Genomic DNA, 22,054 nt, shown 5'->3' with positions numbered 1-22,054 from the left:
AGTGCTTTTTTGCTTGATATTTACATTTACATTTAAGTCATTTAGCAGACGCTCTTATCCAGAGCAACTTACAAATTGATATCATGGGAAAATCTAAAGAAATCAGCCAAGACCTCAGAAGAAAATGTGTAGACCTCCACAAGCCTGTTCATCCTTGGGAGAAATTTCCAAATGCCTGAAGATACCATGTTCATCTGTACCAAACAATAGTACGCAAGTAAAAATAACATGGGACGACGCAGCCATCATACTGCTCAGGAAGGAGACGTGTTCTGTCCCCTAGAGATGAACGTACTTTGGTGCGAAAAGGGCAAATGAATCCCAGAACAGCAGTAAAGGACCTTGTGAAGATGCTGGAGGAAACAGGTACAAAAGTATCTATATCCACAGTAAAACGAGTCCTATATCGACATAACCTGAAAGGCCACTCAGCAAGGAAGAAGCCACTGCTCCAAAACAGCCATAAAAAAAGCCAGACTATGGTTTGCAACTGCACATGGGGACATAGATCATACTTTTTGGAGAAATGTCCTCTGGTCTGATGAAACAAAAATAGAACTGTTTGGCCATAATGACCATTGTTATGTTTGGAGGAAAAAGGGGGATGCTTGCAAGCCGAAGAACACCATCCCAACCGTGAAGCATGGGGGTGGCAGTATCATGTTGTGGGGGTGCTTTGCTGCAGGAGGGATTGGTGCACTTGACAAAATACATGGCATCACGAGGGAGGAAAATTATGGGGATATATTGAAGCAACATCTCAAGTTAGGAAGTTAAAGCTTGGTCGCAAATGGGTCTTCCAAATCGACAATGACCCCAAGCATACTTCCAAAGTTGTGGCAAGATGGCTTAAGACAACAAAGTCAAGGTATTGGATTGGCCATCACAAAGCCCTGACCTCAATCCTATAGAACATTTGTGGGCAGAACTGAAAAAGCGTGTGCGAGCAAGGAGGCCTACAAACCTGACTCAGTTATACCAGCTCTGTCAGGAGGAATGGGCCAAAATTCACCCAACTTATTGTGGGAAGCTTGTGGAAGGCTACCTGAAACGTTTGACCCAAGTTGAACAATTTAAATGCAATGCTACCAAATACTTCTGACCCACTGGGAATGTGATGAAAGAAATAAAATCTGAAATAAATCCTTCTCTCTACTATTATTCTGACAGTTCACATTCTTAAAATACATTTTTACAAAGATTAAATGTCAAGAATTGTGCTTAACTGATTTTAAATGTATTCGTCTAAGGTGTATGTAAACTTCTGACTTCAACTGTATTGGACTTACACAACACATTTCATTAATTTTTGATGATCCTCAGGGTGGTGTTTAATTCCCACTGAAATCTAGCCAAATGTCAAGTTTAGAATATTCAATTTCCAACTTTATACATTCAGACAAGGTTAGGAACTATCCCCAAACAACCCAAACCATATTAACTGGTTCCACCATCTCAATAATGGGTGCAAAAAAATCCAACAGATTATAGTAGACTTTAAAAAATATTTTTTGTTTGTCTTTGCTCAGCATAATATAACAATCCTTGTACATCCAAAACCACACACATATAATCAAATAATTTGAAAAATAGACCAGCAAAACAGCATGCTGGGAATTATTTTAATCAGCCGCCTGACATCATTTATAATGTATTTTTCCAAGTCTAAAAGTAAGCAATACAGAATGTTGCAGTGCTCAATTGGTAGCACATGGCTCTTGCCACATACTTGTCATTTAGCAGACACTTAATCCAGAGCAATTTACAGTAGCGAGTGCATATATTTTTGTAATGGTCCCTCGTGGGAATCAAACCCACAACCCTGGCGTTGCAAGTGCCATGGTCTACCAACTGAGCAACATGGTATCAATGACAGGATAGTGGGTTCAATACCCGGGAACACCCTTAGGTAAAAAATGTATGCGTACGTCACTGTAAATTGCATCTGATAAAAGGTTCTGCTAAATGGCATATGTTGTAGATGTATATGTTGTAGATGCAATAATTGAGTAAACAATAAATTAGTAGAATTCAAATTCTGCCTCCATATAAAATGCATCGACAAAATGACATAGTTCATAGACTGCTTAAGGGTAAAGAAACTAATATGTCATTTGGCTGAACTATCACTTTAATTGGACCAAAATAAAAAATATATTTATAAACAGTAATACTTATATTTATTTGATTTTAAACAACATCTGCATTCAATTTCAATGCTAAATGCATTTAATCCAGTAAATGGAATTTGCACAATTACAATGTTTTATTCAAATTCCATTCCAATTTTGTTTTTATTTTCCAATTCAATTCCAATTCAGACTGTCTAAATTCCAATTCTAAATTCCGATTCCATTCTAAGGATGGTTTTCTTCTTCAATTCTTCTTGTTGAGGGACAAGGCTACCCAGACTAGCCTACAACACCTAAGGGGAAATTAATAATTAATTGTATTATTTTTTTCAAGTGTGCACAAAATTCTACTATATTCTGTAAATTGCATATTTCATTCCATTTCGATCAGTTGTCTTATAATAATATGCTCCCAGCAGGCTCAGTTATTCAGAAAAGCTTAACTCCGCTTCCCATCGTATTAGTTGTGCACCTAATGCTTCAATATAGACAAAATATTTGTTATTTAACTTCTAAAATGTATGTAATTTTATGTGTGGCATAAACACAACCAGTCACAATGTTTTAATCTGATTAGGCTACTTCAAAAGTCTCCTGTAGTCTACCTGCGCATGTTCACCAAAATATTTTTCCAGCATCCAAACTGTGCAGACAGTGGCATAGAAACCTGTTGATGGAAAATTAGTTGCATATATTTTATATAATTATGAATATAGCATCAAAATGTAAAATCTGATTTCCACCTAGCTGATAATTGTCTGCAGCCAGCTTTGATCATAGTGCAGTTCTATTGAAACAGGCAGGGAGAGTTAGCTCATCCATGGTGGACAGCAAACCCTCAATCTTTTGGCCCGCAGCTCTGGATGGCATCAAGCACACTAAAGTGGAAAAGTCGATATCCATGTATTGTTATTCATGGTGTGGTCGTAAACATTGTTTTAAGTTAATTCTATGAGGGAGGAGGGTGTGCAATTTTACAGTACAAGGTGAAAATGTTTGTAAATTTTGAACTGTCCCTTAAGTATTTACATGTTGAATTTAGTATTGCAAACATTTTGTGGTTCAGTAGCATCATCCTCAGCAGGTGACTGTTCACTGACAGTTTGTTTCATGGACAGTCTCTTATTTATTATTATTATTATTATTATTATTATTCCCCAATCAAAACTTACTTAGGGCCCCCAAAAGGCTAGAGCCTGCCCTGATCAGATAACATAAGGTGTAAGAGAAATTAGCTTTAAATCGGGAACATTTTCTCTCAGCCCAATGACAAAATGTACTGTATAGAATAGGAAGAAATATGCTTTAAAACTCAAAAATCATCTCTCAGCCCCATGGCAAAATTTGTGGAATAGTAGGAAATCTAATTTAAAACGGCAACATTTTCCCTCCGCCGCATGGCAAAAAGTGTAGAAATGCAAGAAATTTTCTATAAACAGCATCTTTTTCTCTCTGCCCTATGGCAAAATGTTTAGAATTGTTAGCATGGCCTCAAAGACTAGACATAACATAGTAAAAGTAAATCTGTGACACTCTGATTAGTATGATATGTTACGTTTGGTATAGTTACATAAGACATAAGGTTACTAAGCTAAAAACAAAAGGTGGGAAGTTGGTCGGGGTGATGGGTGGGGATATAACACAAACATCTAGCAATGCAAATGTTCACATCATGGGCAACTATTTATTAATTTGCAACTACTTAGTACGTTAGCTAACACTTCCCCTAACCATAACCCCTAACCCCTAACCTAGCTTAAATTAGCCAACTAGTCACCTAGCTAACATTAGCCACATTTATTTTTACATTTGTGAAATATCATACGAATTGCAATTTGTAATATATCATACAAAATGGGTGATGGAGATCCACAAATTAATACATTCCATACGAAACTTAACATATCATGCTATATTGAGGGAGACCGATTTACTATGTTATGTCTACCCCTGAGTCCAGGTTGGAATTGCAGGAAGTTAGCTTAAAAAGAAAATCTCTCCACTGCCATGAGCGGGGCCTCCAAATTCTTCTTGCCCAGGGCCCCAGATGTGGTTAGTCCGGCACTATCTCCTCGCTGTGACCCCAGGCTCTGATTGGACGTCTCACTGGACCCCACCTCCACTGTGCTGACCACATGCGCCGCCTGAAACACATGCACCCGGTTCACCACCCTCTTACTCAACACACAGTCAAACACCTTCCGGAATCCCTTCCGGAAGTGTTTGGACACCAGGGCATACACTATAGGGTTGAGGCAGGAGTTAGCATAGGCCACCAGGTGAGAGAGAATACGGAGTATATAGGTGGTGTGGTTTAGCGGAAAGTGACCAAACCACATACACAGTATAACCAGGTGATGGGGAAGCCAGCAGAGGCAGAAGAGCACCGCTACGATAATAATCATCTTGGTGACTTTCCTCTTTGCTCTCCTGGACTCAGACATGTCCTTCATGGGGTCCACTGTGGTCCACAGGTAGCGGATGGTTCTGGCGTAGGTCAGGCTGAGGGTGAGGACAGGGATGAGGTAGCCGAAGAAGAAGGTGCAGACGTCCATAAGGCGCCTGTCCTGGAACTGCCAGGCGGGGATGCAAACCACGGTGCCGTCCAGGTCCATCTGTCGGTAGTAGCTCAGGTACGGGCCAGAGAAGACCAGGGACAAACCCCACACCACACAGATGGACGTCAGGGCGTTACGATGGGTCCTCATCTCCCTGGAACGGAGAGGGTAGCGGATGGCCAGATACCTTCGGGGTCAACAATAGGAAGAAGAGGTGGACTCAGATAGTTGGACAGACAGGATTTAGTGATACATAATATAATACCCAGGTATGTCCTCCTATGAGAAAAAAGTGCCCTGTCAGATTGGTAGCATTTTCTTATGAATACATTTTCATTTTATTTTTTATTTTTTATCCTGTCCGGTAAAGAATTGTCCATCAAATTTGCTAATTTCAAATTTTTGAATCTTGGAAAATCACCTCTCCCCGCTACTCTGCCCCCATGCGAGCGTGCACTGCAGTCGTCTTCCTGCTGTTGCACAAGCAGAAACTACCGGCGCCTAGCTGTAGAAATGTTATAAGCAGGGTTGAAAGTAGATGTAATTTATTTCCATTACGGGACCTCCTACACACAAAAAAATTAGGTTTCCTCAAGGCTTCTTAGGGAAGGATGATTGTTCTATCTAGAACCATAAGAACTCAAAGAACCATTTGAGCGCTTCAATAATTATTTCAAGTTCTCAAAAGGGTTCTTTGCTCTTTTAGTGATCTTTCAAATGTAGGGGCGGTGCATTACAATATTTTGGGGCATGGTTTGCACCCAGGTCTTTTTGTGCAACCGTGAGTGAGAATGTTATTCTAGTTTCTTTAATGTGTTGTGTTATATAATTATACTAAATAAAAAATATAAATGCAATGTGTTGTCCCATGTTTCATGAGCTGAAATAAAAGATCCCTCAAATTTTTCAGATGCGCATTAGGCTTATTTCTCTCAAACTTTATGAACAAATTTGTTTACATCTTTGTTAGTGAGCATTTCTCCTTTGCCAAGATAATCCATCCACCTGACAGGTGCGGCATATCAAGAATCTGATTAAACAGTGTGATCATTACACTGGAACACCCTGTGCTCTGGACAATAAAAGGCGACTTTAATATATGCAGTTTTGTCACACAACACAATGTCACAGATGTCTCAAGTTTTGAGGGAGCGTGCAATAGGCATGCTGACTACAGGAATGTCCACCAGAGCTTTTGCCAGAGAATTTAATGTTAATTTCTCTACCAAAAGCCACCTCCCAACATCATTTTAGAGAATTTGACACTACGTCCAACCGGCCTCACAACCGCAGACCACGTGTAACCACTCCAGCCCAGGACCTCAACATTCGGCTTCTTCACTTGCGAGATCATCTGAGACCAGCCACCCGGACAGCTGATGAAAATGTGGGATTGCACAACTGAAGAATTTATGCACAAACTGTCAGAAACCGTCTCACGGATGCTCATCTGTGTGTTTGTCATCCTCCCCAGGGTCTTGACCTGACTGCAATCCGACGTTGTAACGGACTTCAGTGGGCAAATTATCACTTGCAATTTCTGCTTGCACGCTGGAGAAGTGTGCTCTTCACGAATTAATCCCGGTTTCAACAGTACCGGGCAGACGTTTGCCGTTGTGTGGCCAAGTGGTTTTCTGATGTCAATGTTGGGAGGCATAAGCTACGGACAACGTACACAATTGCATTTTATCGATGGCAATTTCAGTGCACAGAGATACCATGACGAGATCCTGAGGCCCGTTGTCGTGCCATTCATCCGCCGCCATCACCTCATGTTTCAGCATGATAATGCACGGACCTATGTTGCAAGGATCTGTACACAATTCCTGGAAGCTGAAAATGTCCCATTCTTCCATGGCCTGCATACTCACCAGACATTTCAGCCAATAAGCTTGCTTGGGATGCTCTGGATCGACTTCACATAGCCATTGAAGAGTGGGACAACATTCCACAGGCCACAATCAACAGCCTGATCAACTCTATGCGAAGGGGATGTGTCGAGTTGCATGAGGCAAACCTTAGAAAATGGTTCTTTATAGCACCATACAGGTTCCATTTAAAACATTATGTGCATGGTTATTTGTGAACCTTCAAAAAAGGGTTCTATATAGCAACAAAAAGGGTTCTGCTATGGTTACAAGCCAAATAACCCCTATTTGTTACTATTGAGAACCACTGTTTTTTTGTGTGCTTGTGTGCACTATGGGCCTCATCATAGAATTACATATAGAATCCCTTTTCATTTCATAAGATGTGTGGGCCTAGTAGAACACATTTGTCAAATAACTTAAGAAAAATGTATTACCTTTTAATGTGGCATAAAAACAACCAGTCATGATGTTTTCATCTGATTGCCAAACAATCAAAGGCTCATGTAGGCTACCTGTGCAGGTTCGTCCACACACAAATGAATTCCAGCAGCCAAATTCTGCTCTGTGCATCTGCCATTTGACAAATGGAAAGAAACATATTTTAAAGGTCCCAAACAGTCATTCTGATTCCCATATAAAATAGCCTTTTGCGTGACTTAAACATCTCCCATAATATTCTTTCACAATAAAAATGCCAAAAATTTGAGAAGAAGTGCAGTTTTTCTCTCATGTCAAACTACCAGGAAGTTTAAAAAGGCAGACTACGTGGGCGGGGAGCTAGTAGGATAAGTGGGTGGGGAGCGGACTTTGACTGAAGGTTCTTTGAAAATGCCTATGTCAAGCACCATGGACTCAGTGAGCAGTGTTGCAGTGATATTATCTCAAGCAAATTTGCGGATGTAACCGATGTGAAATGGCTAGCTAGTTAGCGGGGTGCGCGCTAATAGCGTTTCAATCGGTGACGTCACTCGCTCTGAGACCTTGAAGTAGTTGTTCTCCTTGCTCTGCAAGGGCTGCTGCTTTTGACGAGCGATGGGTAACGATGCTTCGAGGGTGGCTGTTGTCTATGTGTGCAGAGGGGTGAGGAGAGGGACGGAAGAAATACTGTTACACTGATACACAAAGCAACTCAAACAACATTGATATGCATGCAACATCCAATCCTGTCATACATTACATCATGGTTTCAAAAATGATTTGCTTATCCAACTGTTTGGTTAACAGCATTATATAGACAAAATGTTGGCTGTATAATTTTGCTAACTAGCCCAAATGGAACTGTCAGCACTGACAAGCTAGTTCACTTTGGACAATTTCCGCTTAAACTTTTGATTGAATATATAGTATATTGACTGTCTGATAATGTTCATATATAGTATCATGACTATCAATGAAGTCAAGAAATCTGTGTCAATTTTCTGTTTTGGCATGTCTCTTGATGTAATGACTTGACAACTGCGTAAGAGTTTCGGGCAAGCCTTCCTCCCATTTTGTTCCATGCTGGCCGAAGACCTAGCTAGCCAGTGAGGGGGTTCGATTAATTTTGCTCGGGCGCCTGTGTCGGCGTGTTGTGCACCAGGTGAAAGTTGATTGCATTCCTTTTGGGTCCGGGCTGCCTCCCGAGCGTGATCCAGGTGCCCCTTTCGAAGCCCACGCAAAGTCAGCTCAAAGCAAAGTGACATAGGAGGGCTCCTGAGTGGCACAGCAGTCTACAGCACTGCATCTCGCATCTCAGTGCTTGACCCTGGGCTGTATGACAACTGGCTGTGATCAGGAGTCCCATAGGGTGGCGCACAATATGCCCAGTGTTGTCCGGGTTTGGGGAGGGTTTGGCCAGGGTAGGCCGTCATTGTAAAATAGCAATTTGGTCTGCACTGACTTGCCTAGTTAAATAAAAAAGGAGCATGTGGAGTAATGAGTAGGATTCTGTGTTTTCACATGCAACAGTGATTGCGTTAGAGCTTTATCTGCCATCCCAATTAAAACAAGTGGGAACATTTAAAAATAGATTTTATGGAAAAGAGATGTATGTTTCTGAACAATGCACCCCGTTGACAAAAATGACTCTGTGTAGATTACTGTCGTGATTTGAGAAGGGCACTCATGCTCCTCCCTCCCCGTTATCACCAGATCACATTAACAGGCGGGTCAGCATAATTGAATCCGCCCAATTACTAGCTAGCACCAGACACAAATGAAATCGGAAACCTATAAGTATCTTTGCCTTAAATCTCAAATTATATTTGCTGACACGCTGCAGTAAAATTTTGACACTACCTAGTTATGTAAACCACACTCCTCTGAACACGACTTCTGTGGTATATATTTTAATTAGGTAAGACATTTTTTTTTTAACTTTTATTTAACTAGGCAAGTCAGTTAAGAACAAATTCTTATTTTCAATGACAGCCTAGGAACAGTGGGTTAACTGCCTTGTTCAGGGGCAGAACAACAGATGTTTACCTTGTCAGCTCAGGGATTCAATCTAGCAACCTTTTGGTTACTGTCCCAATGCTGTAACCACTAGGCTACCGGCCACCCCAATAAAAATAAGATGTTAATAAGATGTGTATTCAAATTTGAGATTTTGTGATGTCACACAATGCCCTTTATAATCCCTATTTCCTTTCACTTTGAGCACCTGCCCCTCAGAAGGTCTTTGCCCTGCCCTGATTGTACCCTAAACACTGACGTTAGACTGTATTAGAGAGGATGAAATGAAGCGAGAGGGTTTACTCTGCCCTAAGTCTGTCCACAAAAACAAGACCACGAAGTGAGGTATTTTTGTATGGAGATCAACGAGAGACTATCGAATTTGGTCAACAAAAAAATTGCTGATTTGAGGCTTATCAAATCAAAACTTTATTTGTCACCTGCGCCGAATACATGTGTAGACCTTACCGCGAAATGCTTATTTACAAGCCCTTAACCAACAGCGCAGTTCAAGAAAGAGTTAAGAAAATATTTACCAAATAAACTAAAGTAAAAAACAATAAAAAGTAACAGAATAAAATAACACTAATGAGTCTCTATATACAGGGGGTACCGGATGCGAGTCAATGTGCAGGGGTACAGGTTAGTCGAGGTAATTTTTACATGTAGGTAGGGGTGACGTGACTGTGCATAGATAATAAACAGCAAGTAGCAGCAGTGTAAAAAACAAATGGAGGTGGTGTCAATGTAAATAATATGGTGGCCATTTTATTAATTGTTCAGCAGTCTTATGGCTTGGGGGTAGAAGCTGGAACCTTTTGGTCCTAGACTTGGGCGATCCGGTACCGCTTGCCGTGCGGTAGCAGAGAAAACAGTATGTGACTTGGGTGACCGGAGTCTGACATTTTTTGGGGCTTTCCTCTGACACCGACTAGTATATAGGTCCTGGATGGCAGGATGCCTGGCCCAAGTGATGTACTGGGCCGTACACACTACCCTCTGTAGCGCCTCTCGGTCAGATAACGAGCAGTTACCATACCAGGTGGTGATGCAACTGGTCAGGATGCTCTCGATGGTGCAGCTGTACAACTTTTTGAGAAACTGGGGACCCATGCCACATCTTTTCAGTCTCCTGAGGGGGAAAAGGTTTTGTCATGCCCTCTTCACTACTGTCTGGTGTGTTTTGACTATGATAGTTTGTTGGTGATGTGGACACCAACAATCTTGAAGATCTCAACCTCTATCGACCTGCTCCACTACAGCCCCGTCGATGTTAATGGGGGCTTGTTTGGCCCGTCTTTTCCTGTAGTCCACCATCAGCTCCTTTGTCTTGCTCACATTGAGGGAGAGGTTGTTGTCCTGGCACCACACTGCCAGGTCTCTGACCTCCTCCCTATAGGCTGTCTCATCGTTGTCAGTGATCAGGCATATCACTGTTGTGTCATCATCAAACTTACTGATGGTGTTGGAGTCGTGTTTGGCCATGCAGTCGTGGGTGAACAGGGAGTACAGGAGGGGACTAAGCACACACGCCTGAGGGGCCCCAGTGTTGAGGATCAGCGTAGCAGACATGTTGTTGCTTACCGTTACCACCTGGGGGCGGCCCATCAATAAGTCCAGGATCCAGTTGCAGAGGGAGGTGTTTAGTCCCAGGGTCCTTTGCTTAAAGATGAGCTATGTGGGCACTATGGTGTTTGTTGAACAGCATTCTTTCATAGGTGTTCCTTTTGTCCAGGTGGGAAAGGGCAGTGTGGATCTAGGGTATCCGGGAGGATGCTGTTGATGTGAGCCATGACCAGCCTTTCAAAGCACTTCATGGCTACCGACATGAGTGCTACGGGGCGATAATAATTTATGTAGGTTACCTTCGCTTCCTTGGTGGTCTGCTTGAAACATGTAGGTATTACAGACTTGGTCAGGGAGAGATTGAAAATGTCAGTGAAGACACTTGCCAGTTGGTCCGCGCATTCTTTGAGTACACGTCCTGGTAATCCGTCTGGCCCCGCGGCTTTGTGAACGTTGACCTGTTTAAAGGTCTTGCTCACATCAGCTACCGAGAGCGTTATCACACAGCCATCCAGAACAGCTGGTACTTGAAGTGTCCTAATGGTCAGGTTGTAACGAATGCAGTGATATACAGTACCAGTCAAAAGTTTGGATACACTTACTTATTCAAGGGTTTTTCTTTATTTTCAATATTTTCTACATTGTAGAATATGAGTGAAGACATCAAAACTATGAAATAACACATGGAATCATGTAGTAACCAAAAAAGTGTTAAACAAATCAAAATATATTTTATATTTGAGATTCTTCAAAGTAGCCATGCTTTGCCTTGATGACAGCTTTGCACACTCTTGGCATTCTCTCAACCAGCTTCATGAGGTAGTCACCTGAAATGCATTTAAATTAAAATGTGTTCACTTAAAAGTTCATTTGTGGAATTTCATTCCTTCTTAATGCATTTCAGCCAATCAGTTGTGTAGTGACAAGGTAAGGGTTGTATACAGAAGATAGCCCTATTTGGTTAAAGACCAAGTCCATATTATGGCAAGAACAGCTCAAATACGCTAAGGGAAATTACAGTCCATCATTACTTAAAACCTCTACGGGATCGGTGTCCCTATACCGGGATGGTTGAGCTAACGTGCGCTAATGTAATTAGCATGACGTTGTAAGTAACTGCAAACTTTCCAGGACATAGACATGTCTTATACAGGCAGAAAGATGACATTATTGTTAATCTAACTGCACTGTCCAATTTACAGTAGCTATTACAGGGAAAACATACCATGCTATTGTTTGAGGAGTGGACAACAACAAAAAACTCACGGCAACTGGTTTGATACATTCACCTCTGAAGTGAAATAATGTACTTACATTCAGTAATCTTGCTCTGATTTGTTATCCTGAGGGTCCCAGAGATAAAATGTAGCATAGTTTGTTTGATAAAATCCATCTTAATATTCAAATGTAGGAACTGGGTTCTACAGTTTGAACCCCTGCTGTCTCTGGCTCCACACCCACCCCGCCATCTAGATGTGTGAAAGTTAGTCTATAAGCTAATGATCCATCATTTATGACATTCCTGGGAGTCTGTAAACTTAAATATTGTATTACCATATAATTTGTATATGTTCTCTATAGTTATGTACTTGAAATGTATCAATTGACCAATTCGGCACATTTGGGCGGACTTGATAAAAAATATTGTCTAGTATTGCAATGCTTCACTGGATCAATCTGAAACTTTGCACAGACACCTCTGTCACCTAGTGGCCAAAATCTAAATTGCGCCTAAACTGCAATATTTTATTATGGCCTTTCTCTTGCATTTCAAAGCTGATGGAACAGTTTTTTTTGTTTGTATATCTTTTACCAGACCTAATGTTTTATATTCTCATTAATTTCACATTAATTCCACAAACTTCAAAGTGTTTCCTTTCAAATGGTATCAGAATATGCATATCCTTGCTTCAAGTCCTGAGCAACAGGCAGTTCGATTTGGGTATGACATTTAGGCAAAAAAAAGGGTCAGATCCTTAAGAGACATGAAGGTCAGGCAATACGGAACATTAAGAACTTTGAAAGATTCTTCAAGTGCAGTCGCAAAAACCATCAAGCTCTATGATGAAACTGTCTCTCATGAGGACCACCACAGGAAAGGAAGACCCAGAGTTACCTCTGATACAGAGGATAAGTTACTTAGAGTTACAAGCCTCAGAAATTGCAGCCCAAATAAATGCTTCACAAAGTTAAAGTAACAGACACCTCTCAACATCAACTGTTCAGAGGGGACTGCATGAATCAGGCCTTCATGGTTGAATTGCTGCAAAGAAACCACTACTAAAGGACACCAATAATAAGAAGAGACTTGCTGGGCCAAGAAACACAAGCAATAGACATTAGACAGGTGTAAATCTGAGTCCAAATTTTAGATTTTTGGTTCAAACCGCCGTGTCTTTATGAGACGCAGAGTAGGTGAACGGATGATCTCCCCATGTGTGGTTCCCACCGTGAAGCATGGAGGAGGAGGTTTTGTGGTGTGGGGGTGCTTTTCTGGTGACATTGTCAGTGATATACTTAGAATTCAAGGCACACTTAACAGCATAACTACCACAGCATTCTGCAGCAATACGCCATCCCATCTGTTTTGCGCTTAGTGGGACTATCATTTATTTTTCAACAGGACAATAACATCTCCAGGCTGTGTAAGGACTATTTGATGGAGTGCTGCATCAGATGACTTGGCCTCCACAATCACCCGACCTCAACCCATGGTTTGGGATGAGTTGGACCGCATAGTGAAGGAAAAGCAGCCAACAAGTGCTCAGCATATGTGAGAACTCCTTCAACACTGTTGGAAAAGCATTCCAGGTTAAGCTGGTTGAGAGAATGCAAAGTTTTTGCAAAGCTGTCATCAAGGCAAAGAGGGCTACTTTGAAGAATCTAGAATATAAAATATATACTACCGTTCAAATGTTTAGGGTCACTTAGAAATGTCCTTGTTTTTGAAAGAAAAACCAATTTTTTGTCTTTTAAAATAACATCAAATTGATCAGAAATACAGTGTAGACATTGATAATGTTGTAAATGACTATTGTAGCTGGTAATGGCTATTTTTTAATGGAATATCTACATAGGCGTACACAGGCCCATTATCAGCAATTATCACTCCTGTGTTCCAATGGCACAATGTGTTAGTTCTGTGAAAGGAGTAGTACACAGAGTTGTACGAGATCTTCAGTTTCTTGGCAATTTCTGGCACGTAATAGCTTTCATTTCTCCGAACAAGAATAGACTGACGAGTTTCAGAAGAGAGTTCTTTGTTTTTAGCCATTTTGAGCCTGTATTTGAACCCACAAATGCTGATGCTCCAGATACTCAACTAGTCTAAAGAAGGCCAGTTTTATTGCTTCTTTAATCAGGAAAACAGTTTTCAGCTGTGCTAACATAATTGCAAAAGGGGTTTCTAATGATCAATTAGCCTTTTAAAATGATAAACTTGGATGTGCTAACACAACGTGCCATTGGAACACAGGAGTGATGGTTGCTGATAATGGGCCTCTGCGCACCTATATAGATATTCAATAAAAAACAGCCGTTTCCAGCTACAATAGTCATTTACAACATTAACAATGTCTACACTGTATTTCTGTCCAATTTGATGTATGGACAAAACATTTGCTTTTCTTTTAAAAACATGGACAGTTCTAAGTGACCCCAAGCTTTTGAACGGTAGTGTATTTTGATTTGTTGAACACTTTTTTGGTCACAACATGATTCCATATGTGTTATTTCATAGTTTTGATGTCTTCACTATAATTCTACAATGTAGAAAATAGTAAAAATAAAGAAAAACCCTTGAATGAGTCGGTGTTTCCAAACTTTTGACTAAGTGGAAGACGTTGCATTTCGGCAACTTGTATATGTTATATCGGAGTTGTGCCTGTTGCTCACACGCATATCTGCCCGCTCATTGGCTACAATGTTCCCACCCGATCTCGCATCCTCTCGTCTGCCTTCCATCTTTTTATGGACATGTATTTCCATCGTTAGAGCGGTCCCTCGACCAGCTTGTCAATATAATCTTTGGCTGTGTGGAGACACCATTTTTTTTCATATTTTTAAGGAACTCAGAGAGTGTTCTTTCAAATGTTTTAATTGGTCAGAGAGTGTCACTGAACAAAATAATCAAGAATGACTATCATGCACCCTTTCTCACTTTCCCTCTGTAGGCTATTTGCCTATAGACCATCTTCATACCATTACAGTACTGTATATAAATGGGGTAACAAGACTGATCTTCTGCAATGAATAAGTATTTTTCAGCAAAAATATATGTTGACAATATAACAATAAAATCATTAAACTACTTAAAATGTTATCTTTCACAACATACGACCCATTTCAACTTATATATATAAAAAACTGTTGTTAACGGTAAGTGAAACGCACCTGTCCAACGACACAGCGGTGAGCGTAAAGATGCTGGCATACATGGTAAGGTAGATGATAAAGTGTACGACTTTGCACAAGAACGGTCCAAATACCCATTCATCCATAGTGTAGATAGTGGCTTGAAAAGGTACGCAGAACACTATAAAGCACAGGTCTGCCACGCCGAGGTTCAGAATAAATAGGTTTGTTGTTTTGGTGTTCATCTGTCCGTTCCAGAGGAGGACAGTGAGTACCAATCCGTTCCCCAAGGTACCGACGAAGAAGATGAGCGAGAAGACCAGAGAAATGATAACTGATTCCGTTCTCCAGTTCGCACCAGTTTGGTTCTGCACAGAGTTATTCATTGTTACTTTTTACTAAACTTCTTCATAAATCTGACGTTTCGGTATTTTAAATCCTTTATTTAGTGAATCTCATAAATGCATTGTTCATTTTCAGATGCTGCGTAACGCGCACATGTTCTAAGCATCGAGAAATACTTGGTTGTTCAAAGAGGTGGAAAGTTTAAGCATCTGTCTAGTCTAGTCCTCCTATCTCTGACAAAAGGGGGATAGTGTTTTCTGTCTCTGGCTAGGCTAGGAGGGGTGTCCTTTCTCTTTCTCTCTCTGCCACACACCACCTACGATAACATCTCTTTTCACCATCTTGCATTTTCACTCCTGTGTATTATCAATATCAAGCCACATTCACATCCCTCCCATCTTCTGTATAATTCCTAGAGTATATCTTTTTTTTTATCTGCCCATGTACAGTACATTATGGGGTTACTATCAAAAGGATGTAGATTTATGCCTGTTTCCCAAATGGGGCCTTATTCACTATATAGTCCATTACTTTTTACCAGAGCCATATGCCTTTCTTGTTTTCATCCAGCTCTTCCTGTGGATGTTGTCTGGTGTTTCTTATTTTCTCATAACAATAAAGCTTCATTGATTGCTTTATTGAATTTATTTTCCATTAAAATACATATTTAATGCTGCTCCAACCAGAGACAACTTTACATACATTTAATAAAACAATTACTGAGGATAGACACTGCTTATTGTGGTCATTGAATCAGACAAACATTTGCAGAAGTGTGTGTCATAAAAAACGGTCATATAAGTTTTTGGTTGCACCTCGTATCACTTTGGTTGAGAACCTTCTACTTCTCTCCTTCATTTCAGCATGAGAGGAAGGGCAAGAAAACATGGTCATTGGTATTACTGAAGCCATGGCAAGATGGCAAAATTGTGTCAATTTAGATTCCTTATCTCTCCAAAAAGGTCATTATTGCTATTATTACAACTACTACTATTATTATTATTTACTATTATTATTATTACTATTATTATTACTACTATTATTAATTGCATAGCTCTGGCTGCAACACGGGTACATTGTGATAAACATTCTCTGTGGAACCGTAGAACTCATATGGTCACACTATTCTCCATCTCAGCAGGGTTCAGGTAGTTACAGGGCAGTGTAAGCTTGGTATTCCTCTCCATGATTGACTGGCTGAGGAAGGACAACTTCCTGCAAGTACTTCATCATCTGCTTGGGGGCTGCCTCATCAAAGTATTCATCTGGGTATGTACCAAGGAGAATCTGAGGAAGACAACATTATTCCACTTTAATATTAAAACTGGTGGTCGTCTCACCCAGCTACCTTAAGATGAATGCACTACCTGTAAGTCACTCTGGATAAGAGCACAAGCAATGGACATTAGACAGGTGGAAATCTGTCCTTTGGTCTGATGAGTCCAAATTTGGGATTTTTGGTTCAAAGCGCCGTGTATTTGTGAGACGCAGAGTAGGTGAACAGATGATCTCCCCATGTGTGGTTCCCATCATGAAGCATGGAGAAGAAGGTGGTGGTGTGAGGGTGCTTTGCTGGTGACACTGTCAGTGATTTATTTAGAATTCAAGAAACACTTAACCAGCATAGTTACCACAGCATTCTGCAGCAATACACCATTATTATTATTTTTTTAACCTTTATTTAACTAGGCACGTCAGTTAAGAACAAATTCTTATTTTCAATGACAGCCTAGGAACAGTGGGTTAACTGCCTTGTTCAGGGGCAGAACAACAGATTAGTGCCTTGTCAGCTCGGGGATTCGAACTTGCAACCTTTCGGTTACTAGCCCAATGCTCTAACCACTGCCATCCCATCTGGCTTGTGCTCAGTGGGACTATCATTTGTTTTTCAACAGGACAATGACCTAAAACACATCTCCAGGATGAGTAAGGGCTATTTGACCAAGGAGAGTGATGGAGTGCTGCATCAGATGACCTGGCCTCCACAATCACCCGACATCAACTCAATTGAGATGGTTTGGGATGAGTTGGACCGCAGAGTGAAGGAAAAGCATATGTGGGAACTCCTTCAAGACTGTTGTAAAAGCATTCCAGGTGAACCTGGTTGAGAAAATGCCAGGAGTGTACAAAGCTGTCATCAAGGCAAAGGGTGGCTCATCATCAAGCTTTTATTATTTGTGTCCCCAGGACTGACTTTGGGAAACCATGCCTTAAATGACTAAAACCAGATAGAAAGCATGCAGGAAAGATATTGAACTATATATATTTTTTTAATAATACCATCATTGAGAACTAACAATCAAGCCACATTCACATCCCTAGGTCAGGGAGAATAAAATTCCCCAAACTGGGGATTCAGGGCACATGCACATTTATTTTGTTGTAATGTTTGATCAGAGGACCACATCATTAGCAGTGGCGACCCGTCATTAAGGGCAGAGCCCCAACTGTTTTGAACCCCTCCTGTTTAGCAAAATTTTTGCCATGTTATATTGCCATTAATACGTGTCACATATCAGTTTGCAAACAATGTAAAAAATAATCATTGAGTTATTAAAGCCACATACAAACATGGTCTCCTCTTTGCTTTCTTGAGTAAGGTAGATCCAAAATGCTGCTGTTTCAGGCTAGCTCAGTGCTATCTGTGGTAGGGCAGCCAGCGGAAAATACAGAGTGTAGGGGTAGTTAATGTTCTCTTACCGACAGTGTCACCAGCAACGCACCCCCACACAATCACACCTCCTCCTCCATGCTTCACTGTGGGAACCACACATGTGGAGATCATCCGTTCACTTACTCTGCGTCTCACAAAAACACAGTGGTTTGAACCAAAAATCTCAAATTTGGACTCATCAGACCAAAGGACAGATTTCCACCGGCCTCATTCACACAGTCTCCTCTGAACAGTTGATGTTGACATGTGTCTGTTACTTGAAGTCTGTGAAGCATTTATTTGGGCTGCAATTTCTGAGGTTGGTAACTCTAATGAACTTACCCTCTGCAGCAGAGGTAACTCTGTGTCTTCCTTTCCTGTGGCTGTCCTCATGAGAGGCAGTTTCATCATAGCGCTTGATGGTTTTTGCGACTGCACTTGAAGAAACATTAAAAGTTCTTGAATTTTTCCAGATTGACTGACCTTCATGTCTTAAAGAAATGATGCACTGTCGTTTCTTTTGACTTATTTGAGCTGTTCTTGCCATAATATGGACTTGGTCTTTAACCAAATAGGACTATCTTCTGTATACAACCCTTACCTTGTCACAACACAACTGATTGTCTCAAAAGCATTAAGAAGGAAAGAAATTCCACAAATTAACTTTAAGACACACCTGTTATTTGAAATGCATTCCAGGTGACTACCTCATGGAGCTGGTTGAGAGAATGCCAAGAGTGTGCAAAGCTGTCATCAAGGCAAAGTATGGCTACTTTGAAGAATCTCAAATATAACATATATTTTGATTTGTTTAACACTTTTTTGGTTACTACATGATTCCATATGTGTTATTTCATAATTTTGATGTCTTCACTCATATTCTACAATGTAGAAAATAGTCCAAATAAAGATAAAGCCTTGAATGAGTAGGTGTGTCCAAACTTTTGACTGGCACTGTATATTTACCCCCAAAATGTTTGGGGATTGGAAATGATGCAGACAATTACATTGATAGAAGCCACAATCTGCAATATTAAAACTGATTTACCCCCCCCTCCCCCAAACAAATAAATAAATAATAATACTGTTCCTGTAGACTTCCAGTCATTGCCGTAATGCTAGTTAGCATTGGCTTGTGAAACTACTTTGAACTTCCTTCAGACTGGACGTAGAGACATAAAAATGGTATCCACGATGGCATTCTGTTATAGCTAGCGATATTCAAACAAAAATTCCACCAAAATGTTTTGCTAAATAAAATAGTAATCGCGGACCCCTGCAGTACCTCCACGGATCCCAGTTTGAAACTCCATGGTTTATAGTGCAGTAGTGCCTTAATTACCAGATGAAAAGTGATTTGTTTTGGAACCGGGGGAGAAGTCGGCTCAAAACAAAAGTGACGTAGGTTGATCATATGGAATAATGAGTAGGATTCTGTTTCCCAATGGAAACTAGTTTGAAAACGCAAACATTTTATGGAAGAGATATGCATGTTTCTGAACGACGCATCATGCTGCCTTGTTGACCTTGGTTGTGTTCCCCTGCTCAGACGTTGCTGACACATGGCAGATTTTATCATGTGTTATAGAAATCTGGTGCCTGACTGAATATCAACAATGAACTAATGAAACAAATTCCAAAATATAGTTTTGGGGTGGAATTTTCCTTTAACAAGTTGGAAACAATTTGGTCTGGTTTGAAAGTTGAACAGTCAGGGCAGTGGGGCTGGGGAGGCTGTGAGAGGTAGGAGGGCGCAGTGTCATAGGGCCTTGAAAGGGAGAAGTATCACCTTGAAGTCTATCCTCTCCTTCATGGGGAGTCAATGAAGGTCTTGGAGGATTTAATTACATTACTGGCAAGTATCAGTTTGTTTTCATGCAAAGAAATATTCTTAGCTACTGTCTATTAAGCGCATGATTAATATTACCACTACATTGCAAACATTTTGTACTAGCCTAATGCCTGCCTATCTACTTCAGTTCAACAAACACATGGGGCCAGACAGCAAACCATTATTGTCAAGGATTAGTCAATGCACGTCCCCTTAGGTGGCTGTTTACATATGACTTTCACCTATACTGTCTTATCGGATGAGTGCAGATGTGAGAAACGATACAAGGATGTGGATTGTTGAGATACACCCAAGGCAGTATCTGTTTGATGACCCCATTTCACCTGTGCCAGGTACCCTGTGTTCTCTCTGAAGCATTCCTGGGAAGCAACACACACTTATGCCGGGGATCAGACCAGAGGCTCAACCAGGGCAGTGCCAGTGAACTCTAGCAATAGAATACATTGCTTGTCAATTCAGACATTAGTAGACCTGCTTGGCTATGCAATGCTAAGATTCTCAATTTCTCACATCAACTTTGTGGTTATGTAGTAGCTGGCTGCCCTCTAGTGTTGGTTTGGAGAAGTCATACATGTAGAGTATGCCTACAATCTGAGTGGGATGCTAGAAGGAAGTCATCCTTCACAGATAACCCGTTTCCCACAACACATGTTGTCAAATCACCAGATGAGGTAGGTTTATGAAGTAAACATTTTCTATTAGGGATGGAGGGGGAGAGACAGACAACCATACCATTACAAAATACAAGCTCTACACATCCTATACATTGGAACACAAACATCACACAAATAAACTTGAAGGTACAGAGGGAGAAAATGAGAAGAAAAGATTTCAAACAAGTAAAGCAAACAAGTAAAACAGAGACAGGGAGAGTTGAAAGCGCGTTCACCTACTTGAAGGAGCAGCTGAGGAGGCCTCTGTACCTCGACCCAGGCCCCAACGTCACCAGAGTTATGAACAGTAAGTTAGGAATGCCCAGTCAGTTAGCTACAGGCCCAGGTGACTCAGGTTGGCCAATGCGTCGACCAGTTGGGAGGCCACAACAGCCAGTTCTTTACATCTGCAAGACAATCAGTTTGATCTAGAATTGTTTGTATGGAAGGTTCTAGCTAGCTAGACAAAACTTAGTTAGCTAGCTAGAAAACAGATGGGCCTAGGCTAGAAAAGGCTGCTGGAAGTTTAGCTATTAACTAGCTAGCTATATTGTTTCCTTTCTAAGTTGGCTAGTAGTATCACATTCAGAAAGTATGTTGCAAAAGAAAAGCTGTTTTACAATCTGATTTATTTGTTATCTCTTCTAGAGTTAAATTCTTAGCTGGAGGCCTTAAAGTAAATTAACAACAAATAACACTCACCTGTCAAAGCACACCACCCACCTACAGAGGATTAGAGAGGGATATCAACAACTTCCAACACCACTTAATTTTTTTATTTAACTAGGCATGTCAGTTAAGAACAAATTCTTATTTACAATGAAGGCCTAACCCAGCCAAAGCCTAAACCTCTAGCACTGAGATGTAGTGCCTTAGACCACTGTGCCACTCGGGAGCACCGAGTGCTTCATCCAGCTGTTGCTCTGTCGTCAGCTGAAGATTCCAAATGTGATTTGCCATTTTTTTCTTCTTCCTAATATTCCCGCGATTGATGACGTTCCCGATTTCAACCAATGCAATCTCTTTGTTTCAATATATATACGTCATTGGCGTTGGATGCGCATGCAGGCTGCAGCTATGAAAAAAAGAGCCGGTAAAAAATAATGCTCAAAACATTTTTATTTATTTTGTATTTTGGAGAAATTACAGGTGGCGCTGGTGAGTAACAAAATAATATTAAATCAAGCCTCTAAACCAGTCAAGAGTTTCAGCGTTGATGAAGAAAGGTTTAGCGTTAGCAAGCTCACTAACGTTAGCTGCATTGAAGCCCCTGACCAGAGCTAGATTCGCACCTGCTCTTGATCTACAAACACCAAACCGATGTTGAAATGTATAGACCGATTCGACTTTGATTGTTTGTCAAAAGATTGTTGGTACTATTAATACTTTTTGAAACATTTTAATTTTACATAAAAAGTGCATAAATGTGCAGTAAGTGCTACCTAAAGTACAGGCGATGACACTTCTAGGGCCTTACACATGTGTAAGGGCAACAAAGCACATGGCTACTTAGTTATATATATATATTTATATTTCAATGGGTGTTTTATCTCATTGCCTCCCTCCTGATTTCTACTTGTTTAGCAAAATAGGGTTTAGGGTATCCAGGGCGGAAGTGCCTAGCCCATAGGGCTCTTG

General features: G+C 40.7%; 1 protein-coding gene and 1 long non-coding RNA gene across 2 annotated transcripts; both read right to left on the bottom strand.

Annotated features, from left to right (window-relative positions):
• Positions 1-3,994: 3,994 nt before the first annotated feature.
• LOC139571226 (galanin receptor 2a) lies at positions 3,995-15,405 on the bottom strand. Its single transcript, XM_071393878.1, has 2 exons — positions 14,953-15,405; positions 3,995-4,877 (listed from the first exon to the last, which is right to left on the bottom strand). The coding sequence occupies exons 1-2, from the start codon at positions 15,297-15,299 to the stop codon at positions 4,115-4,117; spliced, it is 1,110 nt and encodes a 369-aa protein (XP_071249979.1). The 5' UTR covers positions 15,300-15,405; the 3' UTR covers positions 3,995-4,114.
• A 475-nt stretch (positions 15,406-15,880) lies between these two features.
• LOC139571227 (uncharacterized) lies at positions 15,881-21,366 on the bottom strand. The gene is made up of 4 exons (XR_011674258.1): positions 21,235-21,366; positions 21,119-21,139; positions 20,657-20,823; positions 15,881-16,545 (listed from the first exon to the last, which is right to left on the bottom strand). It is a non-coding gene; the product is annotated as an uncharacterized lncRNA (long non-coding RNA).
• Between the last annotated feature and the right edge of the window lie 688 nt (positions 21,367-22,054).

The sequence above is a fragment of the Salvelinus alpinus genome, chromosome 3, assembly GCF_045679555.1.
Source record: "Salvelinus alpinus chromosome 3, SLU_Salpinus.1, whole genome shotgun sequence".
NCBI lineage: Eukaryota > Metazoa > Chordata > Actinopteri > Salmoniformes > Salmonidae > Salvelinus > Salvelinus alpinus.
The sequence above is the reverse complement of the archived record's forward strand: the minus strand, read 5'-3'. Positions and strand labels throughout refer to the sequence as shown.

Coding starts and splice junctions, on each gene's coding strand:
- LOC139571226 (XM_071393878.1), bottom strand. CDS start 15,299: ATGAATAACTCTGTGCAGAACCAAACTGGTGCGAACTGGAGAACGGAA. Junction 4,878..14,952: donor ACCGCTGTGTCGTTGGACAG/GTGCGTTTCACT, acceptor TTGACCCCGAAG/GTATCTGGCCATCCGCTACC.